The 19,451-nt window shown below is 42.0% G+C and overlaps 1 protein-coding gene across 2 annotated transcripts; it reads right to left on the reverse strand.

Annotated features, from left to right (window-relative positions):
* Nucleotides 1-389: 389 nt before the first annotated feature.
* TDRD6 (tudor domain containing 6) lies at nt 390-12,499 on the reverse strand. Of its 2 annotated transcripts, XM_070419376.1 has the most exons (4): nt 6,463-12,499; nt 4,323-4,441; nt 2,985-3,074; nt 390-740 (listed from the first exon to the last, which is right to left on the reverse strand). In XM_070419376.1, exons 1-4 carry the CDS (start codon nt 12,497-12,499, stop codon nt 717-719), a joined length of 6,270 nt encoding a protein of 2,089 aa, XP_070275477.1. In that variant the 3' UTR covers nt 390-716. The 2 variants fall into 2 exon arrangements, with proteins under 2 accessions (XP_070275477.1, XP_070275478.1); XM_070419377.1 differs by lacking the exon at nt 2,985-3,074.
* Between the last annotated feature and the right edge of the window lie 6,952 nt (nt 12,500-19,451).

Here is a 19,451-nt window from a genome sequence, read left to right on the forward strand (position 1 = left end):
GACCTTAGGCAAGTTATTCAGCTTCTGTAAAACGTTCCCATTTTCTCACCTATAAAATAGGAATAATATTAATATGTGCCTAGAGTTGAGGAGTAAAAAAGAAAATGCATTTAAAGAACCATCCAAGTGACTAAACCTGGAGCTAGCATTTAATGCTGCTCTCTTTCCCCCAACTGTAGAATTGTAGTTCCTTTACTATGGATATTCCAAAATTCTATTTCCTTTTTAATGAAAAGAGACCATTATACCTTTAAGGATAACCTTTATTCAAATATTGTGTCATATAGAATACTTCCAAATTCAAACAGGCAATTAGTCAAATATTTAGACAGAGAGGACAAAGTTTCTGAAACAAAAACAAAAATCCTGAAGGAGTTACAAAACCAGCCTCCTAAGTAGCATCATATAATATACTTGTCATAAACCTATACTTTTTTAATTTAAACACTATATTTTAAAATAATTTTTAAAAATATGACCTAATGTGTTAGTAAATTAGTTAGCAAAATAAAGATCCCGGATCCATATACATTCAGCAATATGACTATAAATACACTGCACACCCAACCTGAGATCTATTTGGTTTTCAACAAATATCAGTTTCCAAAGCATGACAACTTCTTGTGATTCAGGCTCTCAATTTGCACAAACACTCCATTGGTCTGGATGCCACGCCTCTTGTTAAAGAGCAGCTCTGACTGGATCCACAGCTAAATCTATGTTACCTCCAGGCCCTTTTTCTGAGGTTGAGAAAGAAACAGAAAAACAAGAAAATTACTTACATGGGAGTGACCACCACAAATTTAATGTCCTCTAAAAATGGGGAGGGAGAATGAGTGAGTATTCTAATGACTACAGAGAATTATCCCTATAAAAATGTTTTCTTTGTAGTATTTTGGTTCTGACACATTGCCTATTATCAAATAAGGTTTCTCTAAAATACTATAAAATGGGCATATTTTCTATTTTGCTATAATGATGTTAACAAGGCTGGTAGTCAGCCCATTGTTCGCCTTGACTAGTGTGTATTTTTCACCTACTAGTAAAGCCACCAAGAGCTGATTTCATTCATAATTTCAATTCTAAGAACAAGTGTGCTACTTATGAACATGACCATGCAATGACCAGGAAGTCCCCTCAGCCCAGCCTGCACCCTCTCCAATCCTGGACCCACTGGGGGATGTCTGATTGCTGATTTAGCCCCAATCCTGGGAATCGGGCCTAAACTGGCAGTCGGACATCCCTCTCACAATCCTGGACCACTGACTTCTAATCGCTCACCTGCCTGCCTGACTGGTAGCCCCCAACTGCCCCCTCTGCTGGCCTGGTCGCCCCTAATTGCCCTCCCCAGCCAACCTGGTTGTCCCTCACGGCCCCCCTGCCGGCTTGGTCACCCTACGCAGCCTGTTGTTCAGTCGTTTGGTCATCCCTCACTAACCCCTCTGCCGGCCTGGTCATAGGCAGCCATCTTGTGAGGGCATGAGGGTTAATTTGCATATTACCTCTTTATTATATAGGATTAACACTGAAAAAAACCTTTAAACTATGAATTCATCAGATTCACAATCTAACTTTCAAGATTAATTCAATCAACAAGCATTTCCTATTTCAAGAATTCCTCTTCTTGGCTATTTATTCTCTTAAGCACATTTAACATTTTAGCTAAAGATTTGTTTTTTGTTTTTTCTTACTACCAACAGACAAGGAAATTGATAAACCATTTCTATTTGCAGATTCAGGGTAATGGTAGCTTTAAGATTTGGCAATCTGTTATATAAACAAAAGTGTCCTTTAATGGTGGTATCATCCAATGACATGAAGGAAAGATCTTTCCCCAGTGTTTGGACTATAGCCCAGCAAAACAAACCCTTTGATTACAACCAATTCTTCATTGTAGGCACACAATAATTAAAATCAGAAAGGGGACTGTAGATAAAGCAGAAAAATGGTAAACAACAAAAAGTAATCCTTCAAAAAGGGTCTGATTTTATAGTGAAGAATCACCTAAAGTACATTGTCTATCCTTCAGCTACTCATTTCTCTGGCCTATCTCCATGGGAGCATTTAACACAGGGAATGAAGTAACCTCTTCCAATAGTTAGCTCCTAAACTCCCAGAACTCTGGTGTCTGGTGCATTGTTCAAGGGCTGCTTTTCAAACACATTATCCATGGTGATCCACAGATAGGTGGTTTATTAAAGACTTCATGAAGAGGAATAGTTCTCCTGGATGCTTTCAACTCCTAATAGCATCATATGTGTGATGTCTGTACAGAAATGAATTCATGAGGCCTATTCTTATGGTAAAAGAAAATAGCTTGTATAAAATTTTTTTAATGTAATCAAATAGAATCCAAGACCATGGTGACTTAATGTATCACAAAAAAATAGTCCTTTGTGAGTTAATGCCTCATGAGATTTAAATTTATCCAAATAGGATAAATTCAAATGCCCATACATATCATAATGGCAACAGAAATTGCCCACCTTATAATCTTGAATGAAGAACAAAATATAAAACTGTATGTAGAATAAAATAAACTATGTTCAAAATACATACTAGTAGATGGCATGTTTACATTCCATATAATCAGAAAAACTATAAAAGGAAACCACATTGACCAATGTGTTTATCTTTGGATGAATATATTACAGGTGACTGATACTCTCTTCTTTTTAACTTGCCATTGTCCTAGATTTTCTGCATCAAACCATATTTTATAAAGGTCGTGGACACTGAACAATTTTAATTTTTTAAGTCCCAAAATGAAAATCAAAGAGTAAAACATTAATAACTAGGTTGTCCAAAAGGATATGAAGCATAAAGCCCTGAAACATTGATTCTGTTATTGCTGTTTTTCATTGTCATTATAATATTAGTACTTTTTCTCTATTATTCCTAAACACAAGGTCTTTGGCAATCGTTATCACCTTTCAAAATGAAGGACAATGCTCTTATTAATTACTATTTCTATAATTCCATACCTCAGATGGACTCTTATCCAATTTGGGTATGCCATTCCAGACATTCTCAGGGTTTACTATCTCTTCCATACCATTTGAAAGGTTCAAAACCTACCATAGAAAAAAATGTAATGAACATTAGTAGTTTCCAAAAACTGTAACTGATTCTTGTACCACAACAATCCTTTCAAAAATGAAATACCTTAAAAGGCAATACAAATAATTGTATTAAATTTCAGTCTTATGTTTCAACTCAATGATACTTTAGTTCAAAAAACATATATTGAACATGCTTAGAGATCAAAGATGGATAAAATTTAGATCTCAAGAGGTTCAAAATTTAGTGGAGAAACAGAGCTTTAAGCAATAAATTGCATAACAGATTTATGAAGCAGGAGATACAGAAATATAAAGAAGACATAAAGCTCTTTGAGGGTTAGGGAAAGGGGAGAGATAGAGAAATTTAGAAAATAGAGCAAATGAATGCTTCCTGGAAGAAGCAATTGTTGAAGTAAATCTTTTAAAGGTAAGTGGAAATTAACCAGTTTGACAGGGGAAGAATACAGGCAAATAGAACTAACTGCATTATTAAATACATCAATCAAAGAAGCCAATCAGAATCATACATATACGAGAAACCAAGCAATCTGATGTTCATCTGATGTAAAGTACAAAACATGAAGGAGCAAGACTTAAGGCTGGAGAGGTACATTGACACTTCAATCCGGAGGACTATGTCATGCTGATGAGCTTGACGTTTCTAATCTAGACGAGTGGCTCTCAAATTTTAATGGTATAAGAATGCACAGTCCTGGTCCTACTCCCAGAAGTTCTGAGTCAGCCAGCCAGGGCACAGCCTGGAAACCTACATTTTAAGTAAACACACCAGGTGATTCTGATACAATAGTTTTCAGGTCACAGGACAGACACAATCAAGTGCAAGTCCCCAAGAACTTTGACACACAGGAATGATGTACTCAGATTGGCATTTGACAAACTTCACACTGGCTGTGTAGAGAATAAACTGAAGGAAGACCAAATAAGAAGGTTATTAGAATAATCCGGTTGTGAAATGAGGGACTCGACAAAGTCAGTGGCAAGAGATCTAAAATGTTTTGACAGATTGGAAGTGGAAAGTGTGGAACCTGGTGACTGATAGAATTTTCGGGTTAAGGAGGAAAGAGCCTAGCACAATTTCTTGCTAGGATGCTCATCTATGAACTCTTAAAATGATATTTTGGACTGCATCAAAATATGAGGGGGGGATGAACTTCTGTTTAAATGCATTTTCTCAGCTTATAAAATTTCCTTAACAATCTTCAGGTACATTTTGAGATAACGCACTTCAAATGTACTCACCTTTGTACCTTCTTCAGCTATTTCCAAAATCTCACATTTAGACCATGTGTGTCTTGACCACACAACACATTTGGATCCAACAGTAAATCCCTTCAAAGTGTACGTGTTCTCTGGTTGAGCTGCCAGATTGAATAGAGTAAAACTCAATGCATGCCTCTTCATTCCTTAATATTAGATGCATGAGCAAAGCATTTTCCTAATCTGCTGTTGCTATCTACACTAATAAAAGACAAAGATGCTAATTGACCGTGCCTTCACTACACCCATCAGCCAATCAGAAGAGTATACAAATCAACCCAACAAAGAAGACCATTAAATTTGCATACTGCAGGCGGGGTGGGGCAGTGCCATCCGCCGCCCACCAACCTGGCGCAGGATCTGGGCCTGCCATGTGCGACCAGGGGAGGTGGGGTGGGGAAGCACCTTCAGCTGCCTGCCCCATCGCCGGATCCGGGCCTGCCGTGTATGATCAGGGCGGCAGGGCAGGGCAGCGCCATCTGCCACCTGCCGACACGGCATGGGATCCGGGCCTGCCGTGTGCGACCAGGGGCGGCGGGGCGGGGAAGCGCAATCGGCCCCCAGCCCTGCCACCAGATCCAGGCCTGCCGTGTGCAACCCGGGGAGTGGGCCTAAGCCAGCAGGTGGTTATCTCCTGAGGGGTCCCAGACTGTGAGATGGCACAGGTCAGGCTGAGGGACAGCCCCCGCCCCCCCCCCCCCCCGCCAGTGCACAAATTTTTGTGCACCAGGCCTCTAGTTTCTATATAATTGGTATCATGTACAATACAATATGTTCTAAGTCTGTCATCTTTCCTTGGTTTTATTGAAATTCTAACAGGGTCCCTCCCCAGATAATTCCTTACCATTTTCCTCAAAAACAAAACAAAACAAATAAAAAACCATCACCATGTGTTATGTTTTTTAAAGATGTGAGTCTGATTCTAACATTAAAAACTACTACAAAAAGCAGGCTATTCTTGCCAGAGGTGGTGTGGTCTATGGTTACAACAAGCATTTCTATAGCAAAGCAGCATATTGCAAATGAACAGACAATCTTATCACAAAGCTATTACTTACTATTCTGAAATGGAACAATGAAGACTAAAAATCTAGTATAATATTTAAATAAATCATCATATATCCACAGGATGGCATACTATGAAATTACATTATTTTGAAGGCATATTTAAGAGATTAAAATGCAGCATTGAACACTGTAGGATAGTTTGATCTCTTTAGTTTTTCAAACTCTCGGTAAATAAACACACACATACGCAGAAAGACAACAGAAAGGAAGTACACCATGGTGCTAACTGTGGCCATTTCTTGGTAATGCAATTATGGTGATTTTCATTCTCCTTAGCCTATCGTTTTCTCTATTTTGTACAATAACTCAAGTTGAATAATATAACAATTATTAAAAAGTTACATTGATTATAAAAAAACACACTAAAAGTTAGCCATTTCATCTAACTTTGAATCTTATTAAGCAGCCAAGAAAATAGCATTAGTAATAATTTATAGAAAGTTAATGACAATAAATGTTCTCCAATATTTACTCCTGGCTGTTAACTTTTTTGGTTTGCATAGGCTCCATAATCTAGTTTTTGTTTAAGGGATTCTAAATGAATGGCAAAGTACCTGCATGAAGCAAAACAGTTAAATTTGAAATCTCTGCTGAAATGATCCCTATCATAAATTCATGCCTATAGTAATGTTTGGAAACACACACACACACACACACACACACACACACACAACCCAAACCCACACTTTTTTTAAAAAACACCAAAATATATAACCTCTTTATTTCAAAGGTGTTGTTTTACATTTTAATGTGATTACTTTTTGGAAAGTAAAGTGTGTTTTGGAAACACACTTTAAGCATTCTATTTTTAAACACAAAATAAGTCAGCATTTTACCCAGCATATAAAGTATTATTTTACATGAATTTTACAATATAATTTCCCTATGTTAAAAATACCCTCCATATTAGATTCTCTTTTCAGGTTTTAATCGGTTCCCCCAAAGAGTTAATTTAAAAATTTAGATAAGAATTAGTTTTTTCTTTAAGACTAATTAGTAAATAAATAAGACACCAGGTTAAGCCTAAATGAAAGTGAGAGAAAAACTCACATACCTGGGACCTCTGGTAAAACACCGTGTTTCCGTTCATCTCTGGGTTCTTCCTCAGAAAGCAGAGACGTCAATGAGGAAATGGCATCTTTGTGTTTATATTCTGTAAATTCTTCTTTATGTGTGTTCATTTCAACCTGTGTCTTGGGATCACAATCCTTTCCATGTAGATGCAATGGCAACCCATGTTGGTCATCACACCATTCCACGCAGCTTGACTCTCTCGTGTCCTCAGCACACAAGGATTCTAGGCACAGCTGGGCTGTAGGTAAATCTAGCTCTGGCTGCTTCTCAGCCTCACAGGTGAGGGGCAGCTGCACTGTGAAGGGCTCCAGGGTGGCTTCTGTGTTGCAGACCAGGGGGAGTGGCTCGACAGGAGGCACCAGGCCTGGCTCTTCTTTTTCTTCATCCCCGACTAGGGAATGCTGTAACTCCATGGATTCCAGGTCCACGAATTCTTTTGATTCATCATCAGGAGAAAGCGGCATCTCAAGTGAATTCAGTTCTAGTATCTCCTCTGTTTCATTGGCACGTGGTAATAACACATTCAATCCTGTCATTGGTTCATCATCAAACTTTGCTTTGTCAACCAAATGGCACTCTACTTGACCTTCCAGGACCTCAGTGCCAGTCTTGTCTTTGCATGGGTTTTCAAAAGCTTCAAAAATGGTATCCATTTTGGGGTCATGGAATTCATTTGGCTTGGTTTCAATCATGTTTAAGTCTTTCTCAATTCTTACAGAGAACTCATCTGTCTGTGGTTCCACATATGTTTTCTCTTGCCCGGCCTTACTCCATGGTTTCGTAAGTCTGACATCAGGACCAGGGGATCTAAGAGCTCCCTTGATCCCTGGGCCATTTTTTTCATAGGGCAGATCACTGTTTCTAATACCAATCTTAGAATACCTTTTCATTTTCTCATTAATACTTTCGCCTTTGCTTTTCAAGTCAACAATTGCTAAAGGGATATCACAAATATCCTTTTTTATTTCTAAGATTGTTATCTCCAACACGTCTTCTGTGACGATTTCATAAAAAATGTCATTTCCCTCTTGAGGGCACACACCCTCTGAAATATGAAATCCCAAGAGACAACAGGGAAAGGCTTGCATGGGGATCACCATAAGTTCAGAAGGAATGGTCCAGAGGGATTTTGGGTCCACGCAGTCTTCAATGTTCCCAAAGTCCACCAGCCTGACAGACACAAGAGAATCTTTGCAAATATTGGTGATAAGTGCCCTATACAAGCGCCCATCTTCTCTGTATCTCACTATGCAAGGATCTCCAATATGAGGACACGAGATACAGCTTCTCCCATCTGTTGTCCATTCTCCAGCACTTTGTAGTCTTCCTTCTAAATACTGAAGTTTCTCAGAATCAGCAAACTGACACCAAAAATATTCAGGTCCATCTACCACAGTGGCATAAGCTCTTATCGTTTTCATCTTGGGATTATACCAGTTAAGAAATATTGAAGTGCCACTGTCTGTTTTGTTGGCCGAGTTGGAAAAGGCGCCATTCATTATTTGGATGGAAAGTCCTACTTCAGATTTTTCACTGAAAGTATATCTGCTGATCATATCTTCTGCTATGATCCCATGTTCATCAGCAAGAATAACTTCCCATCTGTCTTGGAATTTAACAAATTCACATTTTATTGGAGCCTCGTCTGTCCTTTGAGAAAAGTAACGCATCATTTCTTTACAATGTAGAATCTCAGGAACCCAAAGTCCCTGTAAAGAGCAGTGAATGCACAACCTTGGTAACAGGGCATGAACAAGGTCAAGTTTACCTATCTTGTTAGTAGGAATCATGGAAACATTGCCATAATCTATAAATTGTACAGAAAGAAGGTCACTGGGTTGTTTTTCCTTGACCACAGCGCGATACCACAAATTGTCATCTGGGAAAGTAGCACATATTATATCTCCACTTTGTAAAGGAGGGCCTGCATAACATTTGGGCCTTATGCTAACATCATTTAATCTCTCTGAAAGACGATTGAGTGCAGCTTCATCTTCTGTTAGTTGCACATAAAAGTCTGAAAGGTCATTTATATGAGAAACATATACAGTTGTTTTAAAGCCAGGCTTTATAGTCTTCTGTGGGAACTCGGACAATTTTAGAGGCAAATTTTTGTTACAGGAATCTCCTCTTTTTCTCTCTAAAGGAGTGACTTCTAGTTCCATGACTTTCCTTTTTTCTTTCTTTTCCATTAATGAAGACACTTCACTCTTTTCATTCCCCACAGAGTTGCGATGTTGAGTGACTACGTTTGTCTTTGTTGAACTTTGTGAAAGTTTGAGTTCCTTACCTGCTGAGCTTCCCTTAGGTTTGTCTGATTCTGCCAGGATCTCCATATTGTATATCTTGTTCTCTACTTGTTTGCTTAAATATTCCATAGGTGACAACTTCATATATTTCTTTTTCACATCAAGAGTTTCTGTTGTAGAGAGTACTTCACTTTCTTCTTTTTTTTGTTCCCTACCTTTGTAACCAAGTAATGCTAACTTCTCATTAATATTAGCATTAATTTGAATACTGTCATCATATAGTTCTATCATCAGTCTTCCATCTGGATCTTTGGCTACGGCCACAGCCTTCAATAACTTGCCTAAAATAGTCTCCTGAAACCATGTTGTCACTTCTTCTGGAATATGGTCTGGAATATCAGACAATGAGCATCTAATGCCCTGCATGGGCAAAAATAAGACATCACATGCATCACTAGGTATGGAAAGCAGATCATCATTTGTTACCACACGAATGTTGCCAAAATCAACAAAAAAGACTTTATTTGGGTCTTTTTCTATCATTATCCCCCTACTCCAATTTCTGTCGGTATCCTTAGCAAGGCACAAGTCCCCAGGGATCAAGGGTGTTTTTTTAATGTTCAGCAAATTTTTATTTAATTGTATAATAGAACATGACAACTCTTCTAAAATATGGGCATTTCTTCCCAACTGGCAATAAAATGTCCAAGGGTCAACAACATGTGTTACAAGCACTAATTCTTCACTTCCGATTTTTATATCATGTGTTGAATAGTAGTAAGAACATAGCTGAATGGGGAACCCCAGCGGCTTCGGAAGTTTGATTGGTCTTGCAAGTCCTTTTTCTACCAAAATATGGCTTGCGCTCTGAAAGGGTGTTAGCAAATCCACGATATAAAACAGTTCCTCATCACCTGCTGATGCAGTGGCAAATACTGTGCATTTTAATTCTAGATTGTCTTTCCACGCATTGACTACAAATTCACGGAAAACTTTTATTGCCTTTTCACCCCAAGCAAAAGGATTTTGGCCAGTTGGTTCAATTAAGTTATAAAGACTGCACCTAAAAGCCTGAGCCTTAACTTTGAGAAATGCTTCACTAATTGCACAAATATTCGTCACAGACACCACATCTTTGTCTCCATAATCTACATATACTACTTTGACATTCTCTGGAGATTGTGTCCTCCTGATCAGAGCTCTGGACCATTTTCCATTTGCTGTTCGCTTTGCCAAACAAGCGGGGGTGGATCCCTGGTAAGGAGTAGGGGTATTCTTGCAATAGTCCTGAATATCACACATTAAAGCTTTAAATTCTTGCATGTGCCTGGTCAGCTGGCACCAGAAATAGCCAGGGTTTTTAGCGTAAGACACTTTGACTTCCATTGTGCTTCCAATTTTTATCTCTCCTTTACAAGAAGAGCCTAGCTTAATTTCCAAGTTCTGTAGAAGAGGAGAATAAACATACATTCTTTTCTCTTTTCCCTGCACAGCTAGTCTCGTTGAAACATTTGTACCAACTGTTGTGTCTGCCAAAGCTTCTGAAACACATGTAGTTTTATTATCTCCCTTGGCTTTCTGTTCTACTTCTTCCTTCTTGGCAGAAGGTATTTTGTTCTTCTCAGCACTGAAATGGTTTGAAACATGCTCTGGGGAGTGGGTACATCCAGGGATATTTTTCTGTGTTTCAAATTCCTGATACTTGGCATATCCAGCTTGAGCAATGACCTTACCAATGTTTTCTTCCCCTGCTCTTGATTCATCAAGAATCTCCACAACATACTGCTTATCCTGCTTATCAAGGACATGGATGACTAATTCTTTGTGGAGCACAGTCTTTTTAAAAAAGGAAATTGCCTCCTGGCTCCAGGTTCCTACCACAGGCCAAATGTCAGCCAGAGTGCACCTCAGAGCCAATCCTGGGAGCCGTCTGAACTGAGGCAGCAGCATCCTCACGTCACACCAGTCCACCTTCTCCGAATTGCCTCGATCAACTAAGAATACATTCACATTCTTGGCGTCCAATCTGGTCACCACAGCCCGATAGTAACCATCCTCGGTCCATTTCACACAGCAGAGGTCATCAGATTTCGGTTTCAAAACGATCCCATCCAGCTTCCTGGCCGAGGAATAGAAACTGCTCATTCTCTTCATCAGCTTGCTGAAGGAGCCCCTGTGTTTCCGCAACCGGATCCAGAACGCAGAAGGATCTTGAACAAACTCGACCTGGGCATCATAGAAGGCATTGATCTTTAAACGGACAGACCTCAGGGCTGGGAGTGAAAGCTCTTCCTCCACTTCTTCAGCAGGAGACTGACAGTAAAGGGCTAATTCGGGCTCCTCCTCTTCTTCATCTTCCTCCTCCTCTTCCTCCTCCTCCTCCTCCTCCTCTTCCTCCTCCTCCTCCTCTTCCTCTGTTCCCGGGCTCTGAAGGAATCTATCAATCAGGCAACAGGACTGTACCCCAAAGGCACAGTTAAGATTCATCCCATCTTCTCCATACAGGGTGACGTAATACACATGCTCAAAGGAGCAGTAAAACTCAATCTTTGCATTCACTGCCCGGCCCAGTATCAGTGCCTTCAGGCCACCGACCTGGGACCGAGACCAGCCGCGGCCACCATTCCAGAGGCCATACAAAGCACAGGGGTAGGTGACCACGGGCATCCGGAAGTACTCCGGCAGCAAGTAGCGCAGGCTGCTGCAGCTCACTAGCTCCTTCCTGCCAAAGTCGATGTGAAGCACCTGGGCACAGCGCTGCGGCCGAAAGGTCTCGAGCAAGAGCGCCCTGTACCAATGTCCGTCCAACCCACAGGATGCACACGGAGAGCCCGACTTGTCCGGGCTTTCCTCCTCCTCGTCCCAGGGAGCACTGGCGTCGTTCTCCTCCCCGGTCCCCACGGAACCCCGGTAGATGTGGGCCATGCTCTCGGAGAGGCGGCGAATCTCCTGCGAGAAGCTCCGCAGCTGGCAGTGGATGCGGTGGGGGTGGCACACCTGTGTCACCACCATGGGCTCCGTCACGCCCAGCTGCAGCTGCGGGCAGAAGTAATCCAGGCTCGGCTGCTCCTGCTTGGGCAGGACTCGCTGCAAGGCGGGGGCCCCGGAGCCCAGGCCCGCCGAGGCCGCCGCCGCCGGCAGGTAGCGTTTGAGCAGCGAGCGGAAGAAGCTGTGCGGGACCCGCCTGGCCAGGCCCAGCTCCTCCATCTGCTGGAACAGCGCGGGCACCTCCAGGAAGACCAGGCGGTGCGGGAGCAGCACGTCCAGGACCTGCCCGCGCAGCTCCTTGCCCTGCAGGCTGCTGAGGAAGGCCAGGGCGCTGGCCGGCCAGTGCTGGGGCCTGCCGCCGCCGCCCCCCGCGGGCACCAGGCCGGCCAGCACGCAGCCCAGCACCTCCGAGGGCAGGTGGAAGAACTCGCTGCGCCCGGGCACCAGCGAGCCCGCGCCCGCCGTGACGGTGCGGCCCTCATCCAGCAGGAAGACGCGGCTGTCCTGGCCCTGCCGGCCGGCCACCCGGCCGCGGTGCCACCGGAGCCCCACCTGCACCAGGCACAGCTCGCCGGGCAGAGCCGAGGCGCCGCCCAGCGCCCACGGGCCGCGCGTGGCCGCCGCTTCCTGGATCTCTTGGCTCAGCCGCAGGTACTCGTCCCGCCGCTCGCCCACCAGCCCCCAGAGCTGCACCGGGATCACCTCAGAATGCACGGCCACGAAGGACACCCTCAGGGCCAGCGAGGTCCCGGGCGTGGGCAGCCCGGGGGTGGAGCACATCTCGGCGGCGCGGCGCGGCGCGGCTCAGCTACCGCCTCCGGAGCGGCCAGGGCGGGTCAGGCCCGCGAACCCCCTGCACCTCGGGAAGGAGCACAACCCGGGCTCTGGACCGAAGCACTGGGAAGACTCCCGAGGCCACCGGAGGCGACGCGCCAATCGCCCAGCCTCCCGGACGCGCACCAACCGGTAAGACCCCGTGGCGTGTCCAACCGCCCACGGTTGAGACCACGGTTGCGCGGCCGCGCAGGCATTTGCGCGCGCGGCCCCCGGCTTCCGGCCACGGGACATGGAGGGAAGCGGCCCCGGCTGCGGTGGGAGCCCAGAGAGGGCTGGTGGCCGAGGGCAGAAGATACTTGCAGGGCTGTTCCCGAGGCCAGGATGGGGACACCACCTGCCTCTCCGTAGAGCGCCTTCCACTCTGGGGGACGCAGTGTGAAGGGCTGGCCACGGGCTGGCCAGCGAGTGCCTAGGAGCCCTGTGAGCCAGGCGCGGGCTCGCCGGGAGGGGGGGGGGGGGGGGGGAGGCAGAGGTGACTGGCCAACAGCACATTCCTGGGTGTTAGGGCCCCAACACTCACAGGACCCCAGGAGCTCCCTAGCTGAGGTGCCTATGCTCTGGTGTCCTACATGGGGCTGGGTTTGCAGTGACTGGAGCAAGTTGCTGACCCTCTTCTATGAACCCCTTTGATCACCTGAATTGTTACAAGGGTTAAAATCAAGTGTGAGCCCTAACCCGTTTGACTCAGTGGATAGAGTTTCAGCCCAAGGACTGAATGGTCACAGATTAGATTCTGTTCAAGGGCATGTACCTTGGTTGCAGGCTCAACCAATGGACACATCGATGTTTCTCTCTCCCCATCCATTCCACTCTCTCTAAAAGTCAATGGAAAAAATATCCTCTGGTGAGGATAACAAATACATAAATAGTATGAGACTACTAGTATATGGAGACTTAAGTGCTCCCTTCCCCATGACTATCCAGTGGGAGTTTCTTTGCTCTTTAGGTTGCCTGTGTGCAGCCTAGTTTTTCAGGCATTTATTCTTCATTTACTCCCAGAGCTAGGACAGAACTGGGCTCATAAAAGGAGGTCAAGAGTAAAGGAAGAAACGTGACTTCAAGGTCTTGCTGTATCTCCTGGGGCAGAGGGTCTCTTGTTGTTTGTCCCCCACCTAAACCTTACCAAGGGAATCTTTGGAGGACTCAATTTGTAGAGGAGGAGGGAGTGGCTGGAGAAGTGCAGACCCTGTAAGTAGCTCCCAGAGATGTCTGCATTGGATTTCTGTCCATTTGCAAAGTTAGACACATTCATCTTGGTTTCTCCTACTTTTCCATCTCACTCCTTCACATTATGAAATATCATCAGATAGAATGTAGATGAAGTCAAGGCATATAACCCTGGTCTACAGGACTGAAGCTCAGTGTCTCCATCTATCCAGATTAGAGGCCTCCCCACTTCCAGAGCCCCCTGGGCTTACTTTGCATTCTTACTTGTGTTGCAATTAGTCATCCCACCAGCTTAAAAGCTCCTTTTGGCAAGAACTGTTTCTTGCATTCCTGGAATCTAGCCTGGGGCTGAGGCAATACATACTAGTACTCACAGAATCTACATATATAAAAGCCTAAGCAACAGGTTGACCAGTCGCTATGACGCACACTGACCACCAGGGGGCAGACATTCAATGCAGGAGCTGCCCCCTGGTGGTCAGTGCGCTCCCACAGCGGGAATGCCACTCAGCTGACCAACAGGTGCCAGACGCAGGGCTTACGACTGGCTGCTGCAGCAAGCCTACTGAGAGGTGGTGGCGGGCACAGTGGGGCTGGGATGAGCAGGAGTGGCAGGGAGGAGCAGCAGGTGGCGTTGGGCTGCAGGTTTTGGCCCGATCCCCACAGGCTACGCCAAGGGACACCACTGGTGCACAGATCTGTACACCGGGCCTCTAGTGAATACTAGTAAATGAAAGAATGGATTTAATTTCTCTGAAAAACTAGACTTTTCAAGTTTACTCAAATCACCAAGATGTGAAATAAATAGGCAAATCAAGCTTCAGTACCTTAAAGGAACATGTCATTTCAAAGGACATTCCATTTGAAGAGTTAAGTTTCAAAATTGTGTTGTTTTTTTTAACAAACATAAAACCATCAGCAAGCTTTGTTTCTACACATTTTGTAAAGCTCAAAGGCCCCTTTTGAACAAAGGAATTTTTTATTGTGTCCAATACCACCCATTAGCTGCTAAGTGGATAGAATCTGCCTCCTACTTTATGCAGCATTTGGTATCTGAAGATACTAGATAAAAAACAAACAAAAAAAATTTTTATGGGGTATTAGGAATTAGGATCCTTGGCTTTGTTCTTGATGCGAAAGATTCTATATAATTGAAACTCTGTTCACAAAGCAATAACTTTGTGTCTCATTCCTGTTGGGCTGAACCCAAAACAGGAGTGCACAGTGCAGTGTATGGGGTGCCCTGGAGATTTGGTATTGAACTCCACGCCTGTAAATGTTCACAAATTAAACTGTTGTATATATACCTGTACAATAAAAAGTATGCTCTATGGAAGCTGGAAAAAAAAGCTAAACGTTTACCCATAAACTCAATTCAATTTCATTTTCCAAATGTACTGTAGTTAATGTCTCAATCACGATGCAAGAAAAGCATTTGATTTAGACTTCTAGCAAGATCTAGCTGAAATCTGTCTTCCACATGACTCTCCTATCCCTTCCTTTTACATATGTCTGTTATATCACCTATCATATCTTGCAATTGTTTACTATTTCTCCCTTCTACCAGTGTGACCTTCCTGAAAGCAGGAACTCTTCTCATTTATTTTTATGGTCTGAATGCCCAACCTTCGCTTTTCCTTATGTAGTTTAGAATATACTTGTCAATTTCTGCCAAAAAAAGAAAACCTGTTGGGATTTTTATTAGGATTGCATTGTAGATAGAGATGAATTTGAGAACTGACTTCTGAGCAGTATTTTTTTCAATCCATGGACATGGTTTCTCTCTCCATTAATTGAGCTCTTTACTTTCTTCAGCAATGTTTTGTAGTTTTCAGTGAACACGTCTTGCAAGTATCTTGTTAGATTTATCCCTAAGTTTTTCATATTATTGTAAATTACATTTTTTAAAATTTTAGTTTCCAATTTTTCACTGCTACTGCAATATATATTCTTTGTGTATTGACATTCTAGTTTATGACCTTGTTAAGATTCATTAATTCTAGTAGCTTTTTTTGTAGATTCCTTGGGATTGTCTGCGGAGTTACATCATCTATGAATAAAGGCAGTTTTTATGTTTTTCTTTCTGATATACATGCCTTTTATTTCTTTCTTGCCTCATTATAATAGCTAAGACCTGCAGTACATTTTTAATAAAAATGGTGAGACTGGATATTCTTGTCCTGTTCCTGTAGGGAGACAGCCTTCAGTCTTTCACCAGGGTGATGTTACGTATAGGCTTTACTTAGATCTCTTTTACCAGGTTGAGAACGTTACCTTCTTTGCCTAGTTTTTTGAGAACTTTAATCATGAAAGGATATTGGATTGAATTATTTACTTTTCATATTCTAGTGAGATGCTTGATTCTATCTTTTTGTTTGTTTGTTAATTAGGTGAATTATATTAATTTTTAAAAATATGCACCCGAAGATACTTTTTCCATTGATTTTTAGAGAGAGCGGAAGAGAGGGAGGGAGGAGGGGAGAAAGAGAGAGATACTTTGATGTGAGAGAGACATACCCATTGGTTGCCTCCTGCATGCGCCCCAACTGCAGGGCTAGGGGCCAACGCAGGTATGTGCCCTTGACTGAGAATCAAACCCACAACCCTTCAGTGCACGGGCTGATGCTCTAACCACTGAGAAACACTGGCCAGGACTATTGATTTTTAAATGTTGAGCTAACCTTGTATTCCTGGGATAAGCCACACTTAGATATGATGTAGTGTCCTTTTTATAATGCTGAATTCAATTTGCTAATATATATTTCCAACTAAACTCATGCTCTTTAAATTTTTTTATATATAAAAAATTTTAGTAAAATATACTTAAAATTTACTTTAACCATTTCTAAATGTTCAGTTCGGTGGCATTAAGTACATTCACATTGTTGTGCAACCATCCCCACTATCCACATCCAGAACTCTTTCATCATCCCAAACTGAAATTAGGTACCCATTAAACACTAACATCTCATTCTCCTCTACTCAAGTTCCTGGTAACCCTCTTCTACTTTCTGATTATTGTAGTGTCTCATATAAGTAGAATCAGACACTATGTGCTCATTTGTGTCAGGCTTATTTCACGCAGCATGTTTTCAAGATTCATCTATGATATAGCATGTCTCAGAATTTCCTTCATTTTTAGGGCTGAATAATATTCCATTGTAGGTCTATACCACATTTTGCTTATCCATTTATCCATCAATGGACATCTGAGTTGCTTCCACCTTTCGGCTACATGAAAAATGCTGCTATGAACATTAGTATACAAACATCTGTTCAAATCTCTGCTTTCAGTTCTTTGGAGTATGCACCAAGAAGGGGAATTGCTGGATTATAGGATAATTCTGTTTAATTTTTTGAGGAAGTTCCCATACTGTTCTATATAGCAGCTGTACCATTTTACACTCTCACCAGCAATGTATCAGAGTTCCAATTTCTCCACATCATCCCTAGCACTTGTTATTTTGAGTTTTGTTTTTATAATAGCCATTCTCATGGGTGTGAAGTGATTCTTACTGCATCTATGTTCACAAGAGACTTTGATCTCTTTTTTTATAAATGGATTTAAACATTTTGCACAATGAGAAGCTAAGGATGTCCCCAGGTTTCTTGGCTGCTGTACTGGTTGTGTCATGCAACAGAGAATCCTGGAAGAGCACATTTTAAAGGGTAGGGAGGAAGGAGTTGTAAAAAAGAAAGAAAGAAAATGACTTAATACTGGGAAACTTGAGGTCACTGGACTGTGAGCCATCCTGCTGTAGATATATAATTGGCAATTGATAAAACAGTATTAAAGCTTGAGAAATGAGTAAGGAGTAGAAATACGGGTAATGAGTGCCTACCATGTGTTGAGTGCTTTTTACGTGTTTGGGGAAAACCAGCCTAAGTGTAGTAGCCAAAGTCACAGAAATGCATGGCTTTTCCTAGAGAGAGAGTGAAATTGAGAAGAGCTATTGTGCGGATTTTTCATTTCAGGTTAAAAAATCCAAGCATTTACTGGCAAAATTAGAACCTTGAGAACCAAAATTTAAAGATTTGGCAGTAAAGTAGCCAATAGAGACTGAAAAATAGTAATGGAAAATATAAGTGACAGGAGGGAATAGTATCATGGAAATCAAAGTAGAACACGCTATCAAAAAGGAGGGACTAATTCTCTAATGTTTAAAGCAATTCCCATTTTTATTTTCCTCTTCTGTCCTCAGCTCCTGAGCATATCCATCTTTGTGATTAATAGTTATCCATCCTTTGTAGACAGAGCAGAACTAGATTAGTAGGGAGAACAGGATTAACAGCCGAAATGGATTTATTATATTGATAAGGTATGAGCATCCTTTTTTCTAAAATAATTATTTCAGCTCTGACATCCTAAATTAAGCCAGTTTCTTTTACACTTGTAAAAAGTAAAGATTAAGATTTAAAAATGATACTTAAAGTTAACATTTTAACTAAAAAATACACCAGGATAAAACTACACATCAGGACAAAACAAAACCCTTAACAGCCAGCGAGGAGTCTTAAAACATTTATTTTAAAAATTAGAATGCACTCTATTTACTCACATACATTCCTGTTACCAGATATTTTCAGCAAACAGACATCTTTAAGCATCTTCATCTGCTTTTATCAAACCTTCAAAGTGGATCCTGCTGCTGTTGACAATTACAGCAGCCTGTTGGGGGTAAAGTATGGGGAGAGAAAAATAATCATGTATCCCTCAAAATTCAAAACAAAACACTTGAGTGGGCAAAATGTGCATTTGTATGGCAGCAATGAAGGCCAAAAGAGTGAAATCATTTCCATAGACACTCTAAAATGAAGAATAACATAAACTCATCATATATGTATTAACTATTAATTAACTAACCAAACATTTTGTATTACTTAAAAGTTCCAAATTCTAGGTTTTTGTGGAATAGCTATTAAACTGATGAATACCTCTTTAAAATGTTAATTACATACATGTAAACATGTGATCTTAGGAAAATGCAGTTAAGCATTTACTGGTAATATGGTCAAGAATCTCATGAAATCAAGTGTTACTGACTTAACATAATTACTCCGACAGTAGGAAGAAAACAAATGACTTAACCATGTGTGCATAAATTTTTCTCTCTCCACCCCCCAAAAATCTCTGAATTCAATCAATACCTTTTTATTGGCTCCTGTTTGAATTGTATGAGAAACAGAGATGTAGCGGAGGGGACACAGGCACACACCCATACATTCAGACACATACACCCATACATTATAGCCGCAGTAGGAGAGGCAGTGGGAGGACGGGGGTTGAAGATGGCTAGGTCCTCAGAGATCATTCTAGATTTACTTCTGGATGTAACTGATGGAAATGAGGAGGGACGGGTAGTAGTGATGGTGGAAAGTCTGTTGGGGAGCCCATTGTGAACACTGCATGAAAGGCAGCAGTGAGCATCTCCAGAGAAATCAGTGAGCAATGCCTGTAAAAGGAGGTAGAGTGCAGGTTTGCAGTGAAATGCAAAGGTTAGAAAAATGGAGTCCAATGGAGAGGTTCTTGCATATAGTACTAAGAATTTTAATTTTTATTGTGTGTAGAAAGGAGCAATTAAAGAGAAGAATATGGGCTGACATGCCCAGAGTAGTCTGAAGATGACTGCTACTTGGTGGATTTCTGAGTGAGACAGGCCAGCCATATAAAATGTATTATACTTTTCAATCTTTTTTGTTTAAGTTTGTGTTATACTTTAATGCCTGA

This window comes from Myotis yumanensis, unplaced genomic scaffold (genome assembly GCF_028538775.1).
Source record: "Myotis yumanensis isolate MYYU_CA2020_CCGP unplaced genomic scaffold, mMyoYum1.0.hap1 SCAF_6, whole genome shotgun sequence".
Lineage (NCBI taxonomy): Eukaryota > Metazoa > Chordata > Mammalia > Chiroptera > Vespertilionidae > Myotis > Myotis yumanensis.